This window comes from Tachypleus tridentatus, chromosome 1, assembly GCF_004210375.1.
Source record: "Tachypleus tridentatus isolate NWPU-2018 chromosome 1, ASM421037v1, whole genome shotgun sequence".
In the NCBI taxonomy this organism is placed as follows: Eukaryota; Metazoa; Arthropoda; class Merostomata; order Xiphosura; family Limulidae; genus Tachypleus; species Tachypleus tridentatus.
This window is the reverse complement of record NC_134825.1, coordinates 72805632-72828727: the sequence shown is the minus strand read 5'-3', so window position 1 is coordinate 72828727 and position 23096 is coordinate 72805632. Positions and strand designations below refer to the sequence as shown.

The window sequence follows — 23096 nt, the reverse complement described above, 5'->3', positions numbered from 1 at the left end:
TGATTTATTTCAAGAAACTAACACTGACTACAAAGTTAAAGTTAGAAATTATACATTTATTACACAAGCTAAGTAGTTGCATAACAACACCTGAACAGAGTTGACAGGCTCTGTTTAATTACTTCAAATGTGATGTGCATAATTACAAAACTGTGATAATGTTCGTTCTGCTACCCGTACCAGTTGTTGTAAATGGATATTTTAATAATATCTACATCACAATTCTTTCCTATAACTTTATAGTAAGTAACCTTTCATTTAATATTTTGTGACCAGTACAAGAGGCTCTTACTGATTCTTTCAACAAAGTATAACACCTATAGCAAAATCAGATTTTAAATATAAAAGAGCTTAAGTTTCAGTGGCAGTTTTAAATGTTATTTTTATGAGTCACAAAATACAAGTTTGAATAGAGTAAGTTATCATTAAACTAACATATTTCATTGCTCCTGAAGTTGTAGTTTAAATTTCTTTCTAAAATTATCAAAAGGAAAATTGACTTCATTTACACTGAGAGGGTACTTGAAATTCATGTTGAGACATAGAAGCAAGTCTATCAGAAATAGAGGTATAGTTAAGCTTCAAAATCAATTTCGTGTTTCATAAGGAATACTAAAATTCAATTGAGAATCCCTGAATAAAAGCTCTTCCATTATTGATGAAGGACTGAAAAACAGTACTGTAGATAGTATCTCAAATTTCTCCATATCTAAAAACATTATCCCTTGATTTTAAAGATACAGTTACCAAGACTTCTGCAAAGTTATTACTACACTCAAACATTAAGAGTAAAGTAATTCTTATGGAAAGTTAGCAAAGTAGTCAGCTAAAATATTTAATAAAGACCATCATTCATTGTACCAAAAAACTAATTTTCATTCTTGATATAGTAGCAGTGTATGCATTAGAAGAAATTAGTGCTATTTTAGAAACAGATTGATCTACAAATAATGCCAAAAGAAATGTAGTGTAATAAAAATTGAAATGTGCCTTTCCTTGTGAGCACATAGATTAGTTTAACAAGCTTGAAAATTATGTTCATGACAGGAAAATGTTTCTAGTACAAGGGCTTGCTCTAATTAGACATATCAGCAATGAAAACACTGACCTGTGTCACACCTATTAACTTTAATAGTGGCCACATATCATTTATTGTCCTAAGTAAGCTGAATCAGGTACAGAGATTCTTGAAGGTATAACATTCCATTGTTGAAGTAATGTTTGTATCATTGTGAGCCACAATTCAATATGGTCATGAGATTTACCCATCCTCTGTACAGAGCACTTTGTTACTTTTATAATTGCAATCATCCATACATAGTCATAATTCATAACCATAAGAATAGTTTAGTTAGATAAAAGTATTAGGTAAACATACTTCATTTTATCATTGTTCAAAAAATTATCAAAAATATTAAATTTAATCCTACAAAACATACCATAAAATATTAGTTATGTACTTTTGTTCTTACCAATTTTTATGAAGAAATAGAATTCATTTTTATTTTCATTCTTAAAAGAAAAGGATTAATAAAAGACCCTACATATAGAGAGTCGGATAGGTCCAAAACTTCACTTAGAAATGGTGCACTTCCATCAGGAGAATGCATGCTACGGATAATGTCTCCATTGGAACTCAACTCTAGTATCAGTCCATATTTTGGAACGAGCTGGAAAAACATAGTGAACTGTTCTGCCTGTTGTAGTGAAAGAAACAAGTTGTATCAAGAAATAAGTTTTACAGAAGAAACTGCAACCTGACATGAATGCTAACTTTAGTAATTATGTATATACTCCAACCTTATATCCTTATGGATTAAAACAAAGATTTTAATAATTAACATGGAAATTATATGTACATAAACAAATAAAATTATCCCATATAAAATTCAAGTAATACCACAGATTTATTTTGTAACTGATAAATTTCAAGAATTGCAAGAACAATCTTATAGATTCCACTGATAAGGCTAACTGTAACATTGTTGTAACTTGTAAAACAGTTATGCATTAATTATGATAAGAGAAATCAATAGCAAACAGTCATTTAAACTTGTTAACCAAAGCAAAGATACAATAATTAATAATTTCATTGAAGTTTATAATAAACTATTCCAAACAAAATTCTTATGTAGATTTACCTTTTTTTTAATGCTATCTCCAATTAAACTTAGATTTATTTCTAATTCAATGAGATGAATTACACTGTACAACAATTTTTGTGAAAAGCTTTTTGCTGATTGTGACAGGTACCTTGGTGGGTATGGACATAGTTTTGGTTTTGCTTCATCATGTGGGAACTCTGAGAAATAGACAGCTAACTGTTTACTGGCAATAATGTATTTAATTGCATTTATGTTTCTAATACACTATTAAGTTCAACATAATTAAAAGTGTTTTGCTCCCGAATTTCATTTGTATTCAATGTCTGGTGCATCATGTTGCAGTGTTCAACAGCAGTCAGCAAGCATTGACAGATTCCAGTTGCACCGATATAGTTTTTCCGTTGTAGCAATATCCCAGTATAACTGAATATTTCAATTAAGCAGTACATAATGGGCAAATTTGAATGCAATTTTCGTAATCAGCAGCCAAAAATTTATAAGGAACACCCAGTGTTCAAGAATCAAAAACTTTGTTGTGTAGCATTATCAAACAACAAGCTATATTATTAAATAAATTACTCAATATTTTACTTGGTAAAATAAAATGTTTGAATATTATTTATTTGTTCACACTTATTTTAAAATAGTGATTAGTTTTTATTATCAAAAATGTATGTTTTTTATTTTTAATGTAAATATTTTATTTCAACATGTACAGCACAACTCCAAAGATCTCATCTTTGTTTTAAATTCATCAATAAACAAGTTCTGTTATCCTTTTACAGAACTTGAAGAAAGACAATTTAGCTCCAAAAACATAAAAGAAGTTTCTGTAGTTGTAAAATTATATTTTTCAATGATTGGAGTTCCAATGGGAGCTTACTATTCTACTTGTATAGTAAATTTATATATCTTTACTATTATGAGAATATATCTATTGAAAACTTCACCAATCCAGATTTTTAACCTTAACTTATGACTGATTTAATTTGTATAAATAATCCTGAAATAATGTTTAACACTTTTATCCAGCAGAATTAGATACTGAAAGTACTTCAATATCTAATACAAAAATACATTATTTAGATTTAGAAATTAAAATTCATAAAGATATCAAATTTAAATATTTTTAATAAAAGGAAATGCTTGTCAAATTTATGGTTTATCCTCTTAATAGTAATGTACCATATCCTTCTGTTATAAGCATTATAACTTTGCAGTTATTCAGATATTGTAAAATTTCTAACAAATTACATATTTTATATCAGTAATATTGAAATAATGATACAAAATTTAATAGTTAATGGATATAATTAAGAAACTTTAAATAAAATTAGATTATTTTGTAATAAATACAAGAATGTATCACATAAATATAAAGAAATAAAAATTAATGAAATTTTACTTTAAATTTCTAATAACTATTTAGTTAAAGATAAGGTCATTTAACAACTCAGCACTACTTTATGCAAATGTACACCTCACTGCCTAAAATGGCTTGTTTGTCTACTCACAGTAGACTTTGTGAATGGATGGTGGTTGAGAACAATGCTAGTTTGAACAACTGGACGGGACACTCCCTTCGTACCAGTATAGTTCATTTTCTGTGCTGTCAAGTAGTGCCTTTCTACCATATTGGGGGCTGGAATACTAACATCAAGAGGTAAGTTTTCAACTTACTTACCTCCAAATGGTAGTACCTTATTTCCTTACAATTGTTTTATTTTTTTATTTCAATTCTTTAGCTGGGAGAGCAGTCACCTTCCTACAACTGTCTGCAGGCAGTGAAGGGTGATAGAGATGTGGGGTTGAACATGCACATATTGCTCTCGTAATTTCTTTCTAATTCTATATCTATTGCTACTCTTTCTTATGAAGACTGGCAGTTGGAGGTTAAAACTGGTAGACAGTGGATCCCCATCACAATGTGGGTCCTGATCCCACAGTCACATCCAAAACCTCTAGTACATATAATCTCACATTGTAGATTATACCCTGGGATCTTTTCAATTGATGCAGCATGTTTATGTACATGACACACACACCTTTGCACTAACTTGTAAATTATGTGCATCTTCATAAAATTTGGTAGACTTTTATTAAATATTACAAGCATTTGGTACACGGAAAAGTAGATTTCTAACTGAATATTTTTACTGAAGATTTGTTTGTGAAAATACTTGTTTCCTTACTAGTCTGAATGCAAACTCATTTCATGTTATGAGTATGAAAACTATTCTTTGTCCCAAACATTTCAAGTATTATTTGCATAATCTCTAAGACCTAAATACATTTCAAATGTTTGTTTCAGTGAGAGTTTATATTACTTTTTATACTCTATATGAGGTCTGTCACTTGACCAACCTTGTAACCATCATAAAAAAAGGAAATAAATATAAATTATGCTTTTTTTCATGCTAAAATGATTACATATTATAACACAAAAATACAAATTATATATATATTACATTAACATTCCAGTCATGCCAAGCTAACATTACGTACTGTATTAACATGGGGCACATGCACTCATATTATAACTGACCTTTAGTCTTCCCTGTTTTGGCTGTGTTTTATCAGACTGGTATTTTGTAATATACATTTCAATTATTATAAATTATATATGTATATAGATTAGTACTATTTAGAAATAAATTATACTTATTTTTCTTAAAATATAGAATAATAAATTAAGTAAAGCTAACTTTTTCTTCCAGTTACAATTTTTGAACTCTCGTTGCTGGACATTTTAAAAGGTTTGGTAACCTAACACACAGAGGATAACAAAATTTTTTTAGGTTTTTATAATATACTGTTGAATAACCAAAAAATCATAAATAACTATACTGATACACAGAATTACACTAATGTATTAAGCTTAGTAACTAAGATCTATTTACATTTAACAAAATATGAAACTTTGAGTAGACTAATGACACAACTTACCTTTTTGAACTCTTGGTGTGAAAGAACGTGGTGGCCTTTCACAAATTAAAGTGGCTGAGAAAACCACTAGGGAAACATTCTGAGCTGATCATTGATTATTTACATATATTGAAGTAAGTATATAAGGGACCCTTTTCAAAAATGAAAAGAGGTGAACTTTGTTTGATTCAGCACATAAGCCATGTCTCAAAAATAAAAAGATTTGAGGTTCTTATATTCTAGCTTGTCAATATTAGTAATTCGAGTTCCTAATTTGAAAGAAACTATGGACTTATTAGTATATTGACATAACAAACATCTAATTTTAAACAGTGCTGAATTCAAAATATCACGATGCACTAAACTCTGTATTTAGGGTGTTATCTTAATATTTACTTTTAAATTAAGAAATTAACTCATATAATATTAAAGTTTGAATTATAATCTACAGTTTGATTCCAATCTTATTGCCATAATTCATTAATTATTTCAATAAAATTTTGAATTCAAGTCAACAAACTCAATGACAGCCTTTGACCCATGACTTGTTGCAAATGGGTTAAATCTGACTAAACAGACACCAGCTGACATATTTGTAATATGAAATTAGCAAAATAATTGTTAAAAGAATTTTAAGCAGTAGCAGTAAACATTTCCTGTCATAGCAAGAACTATAAACCTTGTTTTTTTCAATTATAACAATTTCCTTAACACAAATAAGAGATTAATGGAAGAATTTACCTAATAGAATAACAATACTAACATTGAATAATACAATGTAATTAACTTATAGTGGATAGAGCAAAAATTAAAATCACAGAAAAACGACAGCAAGGACATACCTGTTTATTATTATTATAATAGTGTTCAGGAATTAATGAATATATGAAAGTTCTATAGTACTATTTTTAATATTGGCAAGAACAAGCTCGCTCACCCCCTTTTTAAAATCTAAATCAACTGAAACATGTATACATATAGCTGTGGCCTGAAATAAGTAATATTTAGAAATTCATTTAAACCATGAAGCTTATACCTTAAATGCTAAATCCTTCAACACTGGTGAAGGCCAAATCTGAAGAATGTAGTTAAAGCATGAGGATGTGAGGAAAGAAAATCTGGCCATAATCTTTCTGATCAGAGGATACTCAGCTAAGTAGTCAAGTTTCCCCAGTGATGAAGCAGTACGGCCTGAGGTAAGAGCTACCCAATAACCACCACTGGAACTTGGACGTATGTTATCAGGTTCTCCTGGAAGTTTATCAGAAAATATCTCTGGTTTTTCTTTAAGACCTTTCAGGGGGAAGTCTGAGTGATAAAAGAAAAAAATGGCTATTTTTAATCATACAAAACTAATGTGTATAAATAACATCCTTACACATGCATATAGGTATGTGTTGTGTTACTACCTTCAGTTATGGTGTATGCAATGCTTTTTATGGTACATTGATCTGCAGATTTCTGCAACCTAAAATCGTAACTTTCCTATTGTATTTTTCTGCATACGTTTGAATTAATAACATAACCTTTATTAACTCTTCTGTACATTTTTATGCAAGATTGGTTTATATAAAATAAAATAAAATCCTTTAATTTCATTTACAAGAATTGTCTCGCACATTACTTTTATTAAACCTGTATTATATACTTACAGGTTTCTGTGCTTCAATTAGATAATAAAATAAAGGCAGGATAAAATATATACCTTATACAGGGTGTTCGGAAAGTCACTACACATATATTTATTAACATACAAAACTGCACAGTGACTTTCCGAACACCCTGTACATTGACTAGATACTTTATTACAATTGCCTCAAGAACACATTAACAGAAAAATCCATTTAGCTGAATATACAAAATAATACTTATTTAATAGATAAGGTAATTGCTTTAGACCTTATAAATGCAAACAGTCATATGGTGATTAGTCCAGCATACAAAAGGAAGAATTTATTTAAAAAACTATGCCAACCACTACCAACTGACCAACAGAAAAGACAATTAAAGTTGGACTGAAGGAAACATGTGAAAATGTCAAAACTTTTATCCATACAAACATGTAATTATTTCACGACCGTGGATTGAAACTTAATTTTAGGTTTATTTTCTAATAGTAAGTAAATACCATCATGAACTAACCACAGTGATTCATGAAAGGGAACACCCATTTGTTCAACTTTTTATATTGTTCTGCTAGTCTACAGCAAAGATGGCTGCAAATATTTAAAAAACAGCTTAGGTAATATTACTGAATGCATCATTGTACACTGTTAATGATAGTTTTTTAAGCTTATTTTACCACCTAGCAAATAACAGTGGCTGTTCACACCTAATCATTTTAATACAAGTGAGAAAAAAAAATCAATACAGGTACAAGTCATCAAAAGCTACCTGACATTCATTCTATCCCTAATGTACATGTATAATTCTTTAGCATTGCAAAGTCAAAAAATGGCAAATAGCCACAACCAAACTTTATTTTCATTCATCATCATCTTTCTTCAACAGACCTGTCATCTACATAGTTCTAACAGTAACTATAATTTTATCATCATTCAACAGAGCAAAACAGGTCTTTATAATGTTTCAGTACCTATTTTATTATTAGGTACAAAATTTATGAACCTTTAGAATACACTCTATAACCTAGTTACCCATGTATGTCATCGTGTGTGCGTGCGTGCGCGCACGCAAAGAAACAAACATGTATTAGGAAGAAAGTATCACTAATTATAACGTTACTAATGATGGAAGCCGAAATTCTATTCAAACACCAAGATTCTAATAAACACGGTGGGGGAAGTCAGCAATGTAAGAATTTGATTCTGCCTGTTAAGTTGAGACAGCTTAGTCTGCTATGTGATAAAGTGATATGTCCACTTATATCCTCATATTCTCTGGCTACTTTTATCAAGTTCAGTAGCCAGTTGTAAATAGCTTTTTAATTTGCAATAATTTTTTCCCCTTGTATTTGTAGGTATACATATTAGCCAACATGCATTGCACAGGCATTCATGTATAAAACTCGCATGGTTACAAATTCCAGTCCATACACTATTCAACTATAGTTCAATAGTCCTTCCAATCCATTATTTACAGACTTCCCATATATTTACAGGGTATAAATATAATAGCTATATTGATTAAAACGTATAACAATGGTCATACATGCAGCACCACTATCAATAACATTATTGTGGCAAGGATATCAGGAGCAACAGCCATCCAACATGCACGAAGCCAATTCAAAGGTTGTCCTTTCCTCGAGAGAGAATCATACATCAACTAAATATTTCATTAAACTAAATTGCTTCAAACAGGACACTGCAAACTAACTTTTGCTATTTTCAAGGTATATACATTTCCACAAGCCATAGAACCAGTAAAATAAAAAGCCTTTATGAATGATAAATGAAACCCAAACAGATGTATACAAACAAATCCTATTTATTCTTTAGTACTTTCATGAAGCACAGCACTATGTAAATGACATACACATATTAATTACAAAAAGTCTTTTTACACACAATAATCAATGGAAATATATAAATGACAATCATTGGAAATCTGTTTCACTGAAAACAATGCTATTGTGACTGTTTGTTGCTCAATATTGCTAAAAAAAATTTGTAAGTGACTTTATACCATCAAAGCATTTGAGTAACTGTTCTCAAAATAGAACACAATGAGGAGATGTAAGGTGTAATCAGTTAAGTGCCTGCAGCACCTGCTGCAACATGCTCAGACAATGAGGAGATGTAACGTGTAATCAGTTAAGTGCCTGCAGCACCTGCTACAACATGCTCAGACAATGAGGAGATGTAAGGTGTAATCAGTTAAGTGCCTGCAGCACCTGCTACAACATGCTCAGACAATGAGGAGATGTAGGTGTAATCAGTTAAGTGCCTGCAGCACCTGCTACAACATGCTCAGACAATGAGGAGATGTAAGGTGTAATCAGTTAAGTGCCTGCAGCACCTGCTACAACATGCTCAGACAATGAGGAGATGTAAGGTGTAATCAGTTAAGTGCCTGCAGCACCTGCTACAACATGCTCAGACAATGAGGAGATGTAAGGTGTAATCAGTTAAGTGCCTGCAGCACCTGCTGCAACATGCTCAGACAAATTAACTGCTTTCAACAGGTGGATTACCAACACATTATTTCAGTTGCACAGCATGATTGTGCAGGCTTATTGTATGAAAATGTTGCTTATAAAATTAGAATGATTTCTAAAAACGTTTTTTCTCAATATGTATAAAGGAAAGTTTTCTAAATATGTATAATGGAAAGTGGGTAGATTTCCTATTTCATTTTTATGCAAAAGTTGAAACCAATTAAACAAGTTTCAATGTAAAACTGCAAAAGAATTCCTGCAAATATTAAGTAAACTACAGTATAATACAGACCACCTACCAACATATTGTGAAGTCTTTATCATGGCAAATCTTACAACAAAAACTTGGCCCAAGCAATATTTAGTAAGGGTCCTGATAATGTGGCCAATAAGTACACATTTTTAGATTTAAGACATGTTACATGTAGAGAAGTGTATACAAGTTCAAATGTGTACTTGTGTCAGCATAAAAACAGGCCATTTTGAAGCCTAACAAATAAAATAATAAGCATTGTAATTGTTTTACTACTGTACTTGTTTTACTAAGATACACAAAATGATTACCTTGTTTTGCTTCAGTCTCTAAATTTTGCACAGGAAAAAAAAAAAAAATTGCCTTACAATTTCTTTCTCATTGATTCTCATAGTCTTCCAATAATTTATAGAATTTATGTTTTTCACCAAACAAAATTATTTTTTCCCACTGAGTCATTATAATACATAAAAATATTATGTAATAAATATATTTAATAAGCCATTTTACAACTGTTTTTTTCATTTAGCATAAACTAAACAAATTATACAATAACACACAAAAGGTACCTTCCGTCACTACTCACTTCAAGATTCTTCGATTGCTCCATTCTGCAATTAGTAATGCAGATTTATCATGGGTAAGCTGAATTCCATTTGGAAAGTACAAGCCATCAGCAACAACTTTGGTTTCTTTTGTTTTAAGGTTAAAAGATATCACTCTAGAAAAGGAAAAAACACTGGATGAGCCAAACAAAATAAAGAAATCTGATAAAAATAATGTGTATTAAAAGAAATATGCTCAAAGGAAAATGTCATAAACAGGCACCATACAAACCACAAATAAATTAATGCTCTGACCTAGAACACTGTCATAAGCAAAATAGAGATAGCATATATTTTAAGAGAAAGAACTCTTTAAAATTCAAAAGTCCCTATATACAGGTAAAGGACTATAGAATAAAAACAATTTCCTGGATAAAAGATAGAAAAAGATAATGAAAGAAAAAAAAAAAAAAAAAGAAGTTGAGCATACTGAAAGTTAGATTATTTAGTGTAGTACTGAACCCCCACATAATACACTTGGGCTTTTTATATAAACTTGATGTCAAGACATGAGGAATTACTTTACAAGTTCATACATAATAATTAAAAGGTAAGTTTAATTAACTGATAGAAATAAGTGAAGATCTGGAAAGTAAGCAAGAAACAGCTACATTTCCGAAATATAAAATTTATTGCAACATTATAATTACAAAGCAGTATTAATAAAATATGAAAGTTACTGAAGATAAAGCTTTACTAAGTATTTTTTTTATAAAAGAATAAAACAAAGGTAGAATATCTGATTATAAAGTAACAAACAGAAATGGGAATTACAAGAAAAAACAAATACAGAAAAATATGTACAAGTTATAAGCATTATAACTTTGCAATTATTCAGATATTGTAAAATTTGTAATGTATTACAATATTTTATCATTAATGTTGAAATACTGATACAAAAGTTAATAGTTAATGGATTTAAAATAAAGAAACTTTAAAATAAAATTAAACAATTCTAACAAATATAAGAATGTATTAAATAAATATAAATAAATAAAAATTAGAGAAATGTTTCTTCAAATTTCTAATTATTTTTAGTTATAAAGTCATTTAACAACCTGGCACTACTTTATACAGATGCACACCTTGCTACATATAAAGGCTTGTTCAGAACATGACAGTCACAGTAGACTTAGTGAATGGGTTGTGGCAGGGGCTGTACCAGTTTGTTTGGATAGCTGGATGGGACACTTCATGCTGATATAGTTGATTTTCTGTGCTGTCAATTAGTGCCATTCTAGCATACTGGGGTCTAGAATGTTAACTTCAAGAGGCAAGTCTAACTTACTTACCCCCAAATGGTAGTACCTTATTTCCTTATGATTTTTATTTCAATTAATTTTTTTTTTTACTTGGGAGAGCAGTCACCTTTCCATGGATAGTGAAGGGTGATACAGATGCAAGATGTTGAGAGCTTGAGCACCCATATGTTGCTCTCCTAATTTCTATTTGTAATTCTATATCTATTACTACTCTTATTTCTTATGCTAGACTGGAGAATGAAGGTTAAGACTGACAGGCAGTGTATACCTACTGCAATGCAAGTCCTACTTCTGCAGGCACCTCCAAAACCTAGGGTACATTTTATAACCTTGGACCCTGGGATCTTTTCAATTAGGGCAGCATTTTTTTTATTGGATTGTTTAAAGTTATAACAAACTACTATATGCATGTATACACTATAAAGTTTTCTAGCTCAATTTCTAAACTTATGAAAGCACAATTTCAGATTTAAAAGATCTGTTTTACAAAAATGATACCTTGACAACTATACATTAAATACCAAAGAAATTTATTAATGTGTAAATTCTTCAGGAAGTTTTATTTACTAATCAAAAAAATTTCACTTGCACGTAGTGAACTTCTATTTAATTGATCAAAACACGTTTTTTTAAAGTTCAACATTTTACAGTTCCTTTTAAAAATTCAGTATTTTGTTGATCACTGTAAAAAAAACAACCTATCACTGAAAATACATATTAACTAAAACACATACAAAATTAAAAGGTTCTTCATATATCAACTACATTATTTTATACCCTGCTTTTAACTATCCACATATAGTGAAATTGTATTCCCTTACCGACCACTATTGCTGTACTCAAATAAAAAATAAGCTACTCTATTAAAGGGCCATTTATAACTGCCATCAGAGAAGTAAATTATTTCTTGTTCTTCATCTATATCTAGGTCATCGGGAAACTTTACTGTTTTACCCTCCACTTCAGTAGAAATTGGTAAAAGTGTTTCAACAGAACCTGTAAAATATAGAAAGTCACACCTTATTTCTGTTGTTTTGGGGAAACATGTGCATAAATATGTAATAAAACTTTTGAAGTTTTCTATAAAAGTTAAAATAAATTTTAAACATGTTAAAGATGCAAAACTTAGAGATGCAGATATACCAAAGTCATAACTTTCCTAAACTGAAAATGTATTTCTCTTTGCTCCAAAGATTAGCTTCTCCCATTTTGTGCTGCCCTCTATATGCAAACCTTTTTATAACACATAGCAAAAGCCTTTTGTACCCCCCTATTTGAATCAAAGATTTAAACACGTCTCATGTAAATCATCATTGTCATCTTTCCTTCAAATTGGAGCACTACCATCACATGATACACGTGACTACGTGCCACTACAGAACTATCACTTCACAGTTTTGCAGAAGAGATAAGCACTGGAAGATTGTAGGGAGGAGAACTGGAAATATAAGGAAAGGAAAGTACCCACTTGAAATACTCTGAGCTTAAGAAAATTATAACTTCCAATAAGGCACTTGCAAGATTAGCTAGAATCCCACATTTAAAGGATGAAAAGAGACCAGTGAGAGGGAAAAAAAAAAAGATTTATCCCTCAAAGCATCTAAAAATACCTCTGTATATGAGAGAAACAGATCAGATAATCTGTGAAGTACTGAACCACTTCTGAAACAGGTATCTCCTCGCCATAAATAGTATGAATAAACATATCAAAAAAGGAAGAGAGCACATCAGAGTGGGAGAGGATAAGTTGGGAAAGTGATCCCAATCAGATAAATAAATCCCACAGAAGTGGGTAAAGGAGGGTGTATTCCATGGTGTAGAATGGCTGGGACATGGCAGACCATACTCATTAAGTCAACTACATCCAAAACCTCCTTGTTGGGTACCAGCATCTAAGGAAGGGGTAGTGTGAGGATCAACTGTAGGAATAGTATCCGTACATCCTGTTGCTAATATTATGAAGTAGGCAGAGTCCCCCAAACTCAACTGTATGAGCAGGAAAATAACCTCCTGCAACTGAAAATTAAAGAGAAAATGGGCCTTTATCATTTTTTCATTAAATCAGTAAAGGTTATCATTGCTTATGTTTATTTAGCTTTGCTACTATATTTCTTTGTTAAGTGCAGAGCTACAGAACTTGCTTTCTGTTACCTGTCCAACTTTAGCCATACAAGTTTTTGTTTTACTTTAAGTTTGTTTAGCTTCAGCAATTTGAGTGAAGTTTGTGATTTAAGGCTCCGAATTTGGATTCCCACTGTATCCAAATCTGGTAGCCCTATTTTATGACAGAGCTACTAAGGATATCTAAATAGAGGGAAAGCAGCAACCACTACCAATTTTATTTTTCTGGTTAAAGAACACACACACACCAAATGTTCCTTAAGTTTTGCTTCTCGGTATCAAGATTTGAGGAACTAACTGATTAAATGAACATAATTGATTATTACAGCAAATACTTTAAGCATCGAGCTTTATACAAGAGCATTTAAAGACAATATTTACAAGTAAAATGTATTGACCTTGTGAATGTTTCTGTATGCTTATTGAAATTTTTCTAAAGGCTTTAGATCATTTTATAAACACAATTAATATTGTATTTTATTAATAGATCTCCTGATGTCCATCATTTTAAAAACAGATAATGAATCTTTCTTAATCAGAAGCTAAGTTATACATAATTACAGAAGATCCATTTTTCTTCTTATTTACACAGAATAGTAATATTATTTCCATGTAATAAAATTAAATTAATTACAAATCTAAATATCTTATACTAAACAGTTTTGAGGATGTCCTTACCATAATCTATACATATTTACCATACAATAACAAAATCACCTTCCACTATTTCTTATAACTGGTATCAATGCCATCCTAGAATCATGTTTGAATTACGTCCTTTGGTTACAATTACATGTGTACATGTTAATAAACAATTATTCATTCAGTCAATTATAGAACAGTCACATAAACCTACACAAGGTTTATCTGTACTAGCTATACATAATTTTGAACTGATAGTCTAGAAGGGAAACAGCTGGTCAATAGTATCCACCACAAAATGTTTGGCTTCTGATTGAATAATAGGATTTGACTACCATTCTCATAATCCATTCACAAACTGCCATACTGCTAGACCAGATTTTTTTTTCCTTTGCAACAAAAGTATGTAAACCATGTATGTGTGTAAAAATGGCTGGTTTGAGTTGAGAATTTTTTTTTTTTTATGTGGGAGAGTGAACAATGTTTCAACCTTCTTTGGTCATTGTCAGGTTTCTACACATATTTCTCTATAAGTGGGTTTTCTCATCATCACTGATTATGTGAAACATGGACCCTCAGATCCATAGACACACACAATAACTAATGCACCACCCAAGCTTAAATAACAGAAAACTATTTCAAGCCTAACCTAAAGGCTGTAAAACTATATTCTATACTTGTTTGGGCCAGTATAAAGAATATGAAACAGAAAACTTAAAATGTAATTCCTAAACAACTTTCTTTGAACAGTTTTCATGGTAAAAATTCTATAAAGTAACTTGTGTCCTTTTAAGAACATTTCAAGAAAGCATTCATTATTAAACTATCAACAGAATTTTTAAGGTTCTATATTTTAATACAACCATTTATTTAAACATTCTAAATAAATTTAGTATTTCCACAGTATGTAGAGAGTGTCCTAAAAAAATGTATACACACTTTGAATCATAACTCACTCAAACTTTTTTTTACAGGTGCAACTGATGTGAAGTAATGGCAGAAGCAAGACTAAGCTTTGAGAAAAGGAAATTTAACTTAAAGTGTTACTGGAAGTGCAAGAACGTAACTGATGTGCAAAAACGGTTTAGAAGGGAGTTTCAAACAGATCCACCAACATGACTCACCATTACTTGCATCAGAGATAACTCTGAAACAAATGGAACTGTTCAAGACATCCATAAAGGGCATTCTGGAAGACTGTGGTCATCCACCAGTCCCATACAAGAAGCAGAGATGTTGGAAAGTCTCCATGAATTTCTAAGAAAATCTGTTCAGCAAATAGCCCATGAAACAGGAATCGCAAAATTAAGTGTCCACCATATGTTGAAGCCCGTTTATTGGAAAAGTTTTATTCAGGCATTAGTCCACGCCCTCAATGAAGATGACCCTGACTGGAGAGTTGAATTTTATGAGTGGTACCTGGCAAAATCTGCAGAGGATACATAGTTTCCAAACAAGATTTCCCCCACATTCAGACCTCACACCTCTGTTGTTGTTTGTTTTTGTTTTTTTTATGTGGATACATCAAAGATAAGGTGTATAGCACAAAACCTAAAACAATCAATGAGTCCAGTAGCAATTAAAAGAGAATGCACCTAAATACCAAATTAAATGATTCATGAAGTTTGCAATTCCATCTGTCCACATTATCAGCAGTGCCTTGATCAGAACAGTCATCAGTTCAAACATCTGTGATAGCTCAAAAATTCTAAACTTGTCTTCTTAAACGTGGATTATAAAACCTAGACAAATCTCAATAAACATTGTATTTATAATCATTCAAAGTGTGTATACAAATTTTTTTGTGACACCCTGTATTAATAACAGGCTAATTATTTAACTGTTAAGTATGTCAGACGTATAAAAACAGAAATGCCATACTTTACATTCTTAGCAAAAGTCTGAACAACATTCTTTCATGTAGTAGAAGAGAAAAGAAATGGAAAAATAAACCTGAAAATTTTTACAGACCTCATTAATCCATTTTTTTTAGCTTGTTTTAAAACAATTTCCCAAAAGAGCTTCAGACATGTTAATGAAATAAAAAGCAGTTATAAAGTAGTAACTAGTTCAAAGTAATGTGTACAATAAATTAGATATTTTAAAGTATTTAATTACAAATTATTTCTCAGTAGGTTAATAGTTGTCCTGAAAAAAGAAAATATTTATGTGATGTATATATTGAGAGAGAGAAGCATTTAAAAAGTTGTATTAATTTCGCACTAAATCTAAAAGCTAACTTATCTAAAAATATAAAATTACATTTAAAAATGTTATATTTTACAGTATCTTAAAATATGTCTATTCAACAAAAGCAAAATGTTTAGCAGCTTAAAAACTGTCATCTAACTGATGCACATTTATTTCAAGAAGTAGTATATGTATAATGAATAGTTATATATTGCTACATTTAGGAGTTATTGCTTTCTATACTGAACTGAACACTAATGTAGAGGTTGTTACTGCACAGTTTTTAATGCTCCACTGTTAACATACATTCACAAATTATTTGCGTATAATTTTGTAAAAATAACAGTTCCACCTAAATTGATGCTTTTAATTGTTAAATGGCTGTAACATTAAAACTAAAACCTTTAAATACAGGCTTCTTAATTGTTTGCTAGATTATTAAGGATAATGATAAAGAAAAGTTGTAGAAGATTCAAACAACTTTAAACACAGTTCATAATACAGATGGTGTAGTTCTACTAATAATAGATATTAGTTTAAAAATAGAGATTAAATAATTTTTAAAATTTATATTACATTTACTTAAATAATATGTATAAATAGGTTTTAACCATTTATCATGGGAAAATACAATGCTCTCAAATGACAATGAACTACTGTTTTGAGCAATATGCTTTAGCGTGGCAGATTTAAGTTCTTATCAAAATGTTTAGTTCTATAGATTACAAAACAAGAATAGAAAAAATGTAAAATGCTGCACAAACCTGTGTTGATGTTGACCATCAAAATCCCATAATAAGCATCAGCAACATACAGGTTTCCTTTTTTATCAAATCTCAGCCCAAGAGGTCTTCCACAAATTGGGCTTTCCCAGGGTAACTCTTTCATGTGTATGAAAAACAAAATTTTATACAGTAAAATCATACACAGACCATAAATTGTACCTAATTAGAATAATGTCTTTAGAATTACTTTTTTTTTTTTTTCCTAACTGGTAGCCATGATTACAGACTTCTGCTCAACACCACAATTTCTCGTTTAGCAAGAGTTTCTGCAGAAGACTGAGGTCAATCTAATAACCACATATCTTAATAAGCTTTCCAGAAACCACACGCTGTACACTGACACCAGCTTCCTGGACACATTGAAGCAACCAAAAGTATTTTTAGAAGAGGATTTAAAATTATAGGACCAGCCTCTCCACTAATTTGCAGAGACAGATAATCCAGGACATTAACTTTGGAAGTCACTTCATTCTACTTTGTCACATTACTTGTTTTAAAACCATGTCTTTACCGTTTGTCTCGTGTGTGTGTGTGTGTGTGTGTGTGTGTGTGTGTGTGTGTGTGTGTGAGAGAGAGAGAGAGAGAGAGAGAGAATCAAAATGAACATGCATTAATGCCATGCTGGTGACAAAATTAAGTAATGACTGTTGAGATTTATGTAATTATCAAACATGTACTATAAAGTTTTACAAAGCAACTTAAAATTCTCAAGTATTTTTTCAGGATAATAGCAATAAAATAGGAGTGATCAAAAAACCCAAAACAAATTTATATTTTTAAGCCTGTAAGCACACTGGATCAAAGCATAGATGTCCTGGAGACTTCCATAAATATATTTTTGATGTTTAAAAGTAGAACACACTAAGATATCCAATTTCATAATGAAAACTTGAAACAAACTTGAAAAATAGTCACTCAACTAACTAGTAGTATTTATATCAGTTATACTATTTTATTATAAAGTTAGATTTAGTCAAAACATATGGTAGTGTGTCATAAAGTCAAAACAACCTGCTGCAGACACACTTTGTACTATTAACATGAGTGATAGTTTAGTGATTTTCCACTTTGTCTCATGGGCTGTGGTAATTCAAAATATCACATACTTTCAGTGAATGTGCTCAACCAAACTCTTAGTTCAAATAATAAAATATGATTTAGTCTTCAAGGTGCATTAAATTTACTTTTGAAATGTTATTAACCATTAAGTATTTATCATTTACCTTAAAGGTTACCATAACCTAGCTTGTGAAAATATTCACATTTCCCAATAAGAAAATTACATAAATTATCGACTACAATTGTTTTACATTATTAATATTTTCAGTATCAAATCATAAAGGTTCCAAGTTATTACTGTGTTATACAATATGTATCTTTTCAATCGCTATCTAATGGAAACAGATACAAAATAACCTAATGTTTCAACTTACCACAGTTTTTTCCAGTTTTAGCCACAACAGATAGTTTGTCTTTGGAAATTTTGACAATACTTCCATCAGTTGTTCCAGTATATATATTTCCTAGGTTCAGAAGTACATTCTAAATATTCTGATACCTTACTTTCTGTGGTTAAAGAAAGTGGTAAAGACACAATTAAAGCTAACAAAAAATGTATCTGAGAGCAATGAAACAATTGAACATTTTCCATTTAATATTACAATTACCAATGAAGTAAAACAATTTATAGCAGAATTTATGAACTTAAAAATTTATATATTACTTGATACTCTCAATCATTTGCAATAAGAATTATACATAGTTCATAAACCCAAACACAAAATAATAATAAAATTTAAAAAACAACTCTTCTTTACCTTTATACACTGCAAGTGATTCAGGTCCAGAAATTTTTCCTTGATAAAGAAATTCTGCTTGATTTAAAGCATCATTTTGTTTCAAAACTCCTTCAAACTTTTTTGGTAATTCCACACTGAAATAATAAAAACTAGAGATAAAGTTATTACATAATTAAACATAATTTTCCTATCAAAAAATGTTAAAATATTTTCTATAAGCAGTTACATGTTAAATAATTATTAGGAAATTATGGATGAAATTATATACTGCTTGTTAATGTAGTCTATTACACTAAGTTCTATAAATTAATCATTATCTTATATTTTATTTCTAAATAAGTAAAGTTTGCATAAGATGTTATATTTGTGTTTAAATTGAATGCACCCATAATTTTGTTTAGATTTTCTACAATCAAAAATAGGTTGCAAAATACAATGTTCATTATTTTCGGTACTTCATTTGTTTCTTAATAAATTCTTAGAACTGAAGAGACAAGTACAATTAATTTGATTAACAATGTTTCAAAATATATTTTCGATATATTTTATTTCAAGATGTTTCTTTCTGAGCTTCATTCATCTAGTATTGTAATTAAACATTGAAAAATGGACATAAAATAGATTTAAAGTTAAAAAACATATTAGAAACATTTTTTTAAGTCTGAGCCTCGCAGTCATAAAGATTATAATTTAATAAATAACTTGTTTTCTGTTAATACTATCAATATAAACCAAAGTTTAGGATCAAAATCTTCTATCAGAAAACATTACATGTATGCATATTACCATAAATACTTGTTAACTGTATCTTTCCTCCCTCTTTTCACGAAGTATGAGCAAGTGTGTTTATTATTTTCTTTCATAGAGTACACAAAAGGAAGTCTGAACCATACAAATGATGCTAATTCCTTTATAAGCACTAAACAGGATATGACTCTATACTTACGTATATTTCATGGGCTGTATATCAAGAAGCCCTGGGCCATAGGCTATATATAACATCAACAGCACATTGGCAAAGATGAACTTGAGTCCAAAAGATATAATTCCCATACTTATTAGAATATGCCTGCAGAAAATAACTACATCTATGGGCTGATACAGAAAAATGGGCATATGGTTATTACTAGAAACCAACTGGAACAAACAGCAAGACTCTTACTTATTTTTCTAAAATCCACAAATTTACTACATTTTACTAGCATATAACTTACACTTTCAATATCACAATTTTTTAATTAAACTACTTTTAAACACAAACAATAACAAAACTGGACATAAGACCTAACATTTTGTTTTCAACATATGATCTGCTTAAACACGTTTAACTGATCTTTAAATATACAAGCTTGAAGAATAGACACACTCAGAATTCTTCTGTAAGAAATCATATAGTATTAGTCTTTCAATTATTATATTTCATTTACCAAACGGTAGTTATTCCTATAAAATAAACAGCTTAAGAAACTACACATCAATGTGAGCTTCTTGTATTTATGAACTTTTTTTTTCACTCAATGAAATTCAAAGAAATCGGTTTTCCAAATTGCTAATACAAACTTATTTATTTTAATCATTACAAAACTTCAGGTATTTTATGGTACAAATCTAAAAAGTATATATCACTACAATCACAAATAAACAGACACGTTCAATTTATGTACTACAAAAGTAAATGTATTTTTGACATACCAGAAGCAAACAAGTTTAAAGATTACAAATACTCGCTAAAGGTTACTAAAACAGTTTAAATACGTTTTGCTATAAAAGTGTTAAAAAAAAAAAACTGTTTTTGATCTATTTCTAAGGTGGAATTTTTCTTTGAAATGTATAATGACGCATGAAAACTTGGAGTAAGCACAAGCTAACATTCTTTTTTTTTTTCCCATGTCGTTCTCTATTTCACCGAAAAATTTCACGTTGAATTAAAAATCGTTTGCTATTAAATTAATAGAGCCTGCCCTTAACCAAAAGATACTCGCATTACCACTAAAACTTCTATCGAGAAAACTTAAAGTAAATAATAAGCATGAGCTTCTATCGTTACATTCTTAAAAATCGAGGTCCAAATAAAACGTAAAAGGCAACTAATCGTTAACGCCCTAAACTTTGCTTATTTCCTCCCGCATCGATTTTAAAACGTATGATCATTCTATTCTTCCTTTAGTTTCATACCCCCGTAAAATTATCAGTTAGACTATAAACAAACTTAAAACAAAATTGAATAAAATATATTGTTTTCATTAACCAATATAAACGATCATACAAATATTAAATCCTATTTCAACAATTGACCACACATTTAAACTCTATAAACACATCATTATCCTTTTATACGCAATATAAATAATTGTGAGAGTCAGCGAAATTACTCGCCACCTACCGGCAAAGGAATAGACAATAATAATAGTCTTCTAATAGCAGTTAAATAAAATATCGGGTGCTTTCAGATTTAAAGCTGCAAAAAAGCAATATGAAATTATTGGCGTTAAAGAAAAACAAACTTCTGGAGAATAGAGGATTTATAAATGCGTTGTGCGACTAAGCAGAGCTTTGTTTAGGTAGCACTGCCGTGATGTGGTCAAGGATATATTACTCATTTCTCATTTTACGACAGCCCCCCAGTATTTTTGTTTGTTTTTTAATTTCGCACAAAGCTACTCGAGGGCTATCTGTGCTAGCCGTCCCTAATTTAGCAGTGGAAGACTAGAGGGAAGGCAGCTAGTCATCACCACCCACCGCCAACTCTTGGGCTACTCTTTTACCAACGAATAGTGGGATTGACCGTAACTTTATAACGCCTCCACGGCTGAAAGAGCGAGCATGTTTGGCGCGACGGGAATGCGAACCTGCGACCCTCAGATTACGAGTCGCACGCTTTAACACGTTTGGCCATGCCGGCCACCACCACCCCCCAGTAGCTCAAGCGTATGTCTGTGGACTTACAACGCTAAAAACCAGGTTTCGATACTCGTGGTGGGCAGAGCACAGATAGCCCATTATGTAGCTATGTGCTTAATTTAAAAACAATAACAACATTTTACGAATATGCCATTTAGCTAACTCGTGGTATCAAGTGTCGCTGATGTCCTACTGAAAAGCATTAAGAACCGAAATAAGCATTAGATTTGAAAAGTGTTTTCCGAAAAATAAAATTAATAAGGACAAGAACTAATTTGGAGAAGTAAGGATGATCGTTAACGCTGGGTGCGTGTCGAACAAGAGAATTTATTTCAAAATACTTAGAAGCAAATCAGCCTAAAAAAAAACACCAGCAGAGTAATTTTAATTATCCTAATTAACACTTTTTCATAGGACACTTTAGTGTTCGAGTTTTACTTTTCTTGTCCTTATTAATTTTCAACTATTTTCAACACAAGAGATCAAACAAGGGCCATTAAACACATTAATGAAAACAAACAAACTCTGCAATGAATTCTGCTTTCAAGGTACCATGATATTTCCTTTCTATCTACCCATAGTATTTTCAAATAGTTAGACTTGCTAATACGAGAATATTTAGTCCGGAAGTAAGAAAACTACTTTTGTTGATAACTTGATTGAGTTTCAAATTGTGTGAGAAATAAACAGAATAAATATGTTTGACGAGGAGTGAAAACAAGCTTTATTTAGACACAATGAAAAAAGTGTGAATACCATTGTAAATAAATAGACAATAGACAGTGGTGGAGTTAAGGTTGTGTGGGCCCTACATCCCATGTAATTTTACATATAATAAAATTATTAGTGGGCCCTGATTCTGAGCCCCCTCTAACCCCTACCAAAATACGCCACTGACGATCGCGTCCACTGAATCAACAAATAACTCATCAATTTTCCATTTTCCAAGATGAATTTCTGTTGAAGTAGTCAAAGTGAAAACCAAGTAGAATTGAACTAAAAAAGTGCAGCTGATTTTAAAAGACAAATTCAGTTTATTTGTCTAGTGTACAACATCTTCTTGTGAATTTATTCTCTCACAACATTGGTTGGTTGCAGGCAAACATTATCGATTCAGCCAGCAAAGAATGTTACAGTCACTAGTCTCTTAAACCCAGATGCTTTGTGTTGTTACATTATCTCTTTAGGTAGACTAGACATTATCTTCTACAGAAAACAGAAAAACAAAGTTAATAGAGAAGAAAAACCTCAGCGACTTTTTGTACCACGTATTTACGCTAAAATCCCATAAAATTAAATAAATGAATATTTAAAAAAATCCCTATATCATTAAGGCACGTAGAAAAATGACATGCCTGCATATTACGGCAACCACAGTTGTAGTGCAG

General features: G+C 30.7%; 1 protein-coding gene across 1 annotated transcript; it reads right to left on the bottom strand.

Moving 5' to 3' along the window:
• Window positions 1–35: 35 nt before the first annotated feature.
• Window positions 36–21041, bottom strand: LOC143232534 (adipocyte plasma membrane-associated protein-like). The gene is made up of 9 exons (XM_076468112.1): window positions 19754–21041; window positions 18826–18941; window positions 18442–18531; window positions 16988–17104; window positions 12092–12266; window positions 9990–10124; window positions 7173–7246; window positions 6067–6362; window positions 36–1697 (listed from the first exon to the last, which is right to left on the bottom strand). The coding sequence occupies exons 1-9, from the start codon at window positions 19921–19923 to the stop codon at window positions 1479–1481; spliced, it is 1392 nt and encodes a 463-aa protein (XP_076324227.1). The 5' UTR covers window positions 19924–21041; the 3' UTR covers window positions 36–1478.
• Window positions 21042–23096: the final 2055 nt, after the last annotated feature.

Bases quoted from the DNA above. Each gene is read 5' to 3' on its own strand.
- LOC143232534 (XM_076468112.1), bottom strand. From the start codon at position 19,923: ATGCCCATTTTTCTGTATCAGCCCATAGATGTAGTTATTTTCTGCAGG. The intron at 18,942-19,753 runs GTAAGTATAGAG...TTATTATTTCAG, and splicing joins ATACAGCCCATGAAATATAC to TGTGGAATTACCAAAAAAGT. The intron at 1,698-6,066 runs GTATAAGCTTCA...TCACTACAACAG, and splicing joins TGAAGGATTTAGCATTTAAG to GCAGAACAGTTCACTATGTT.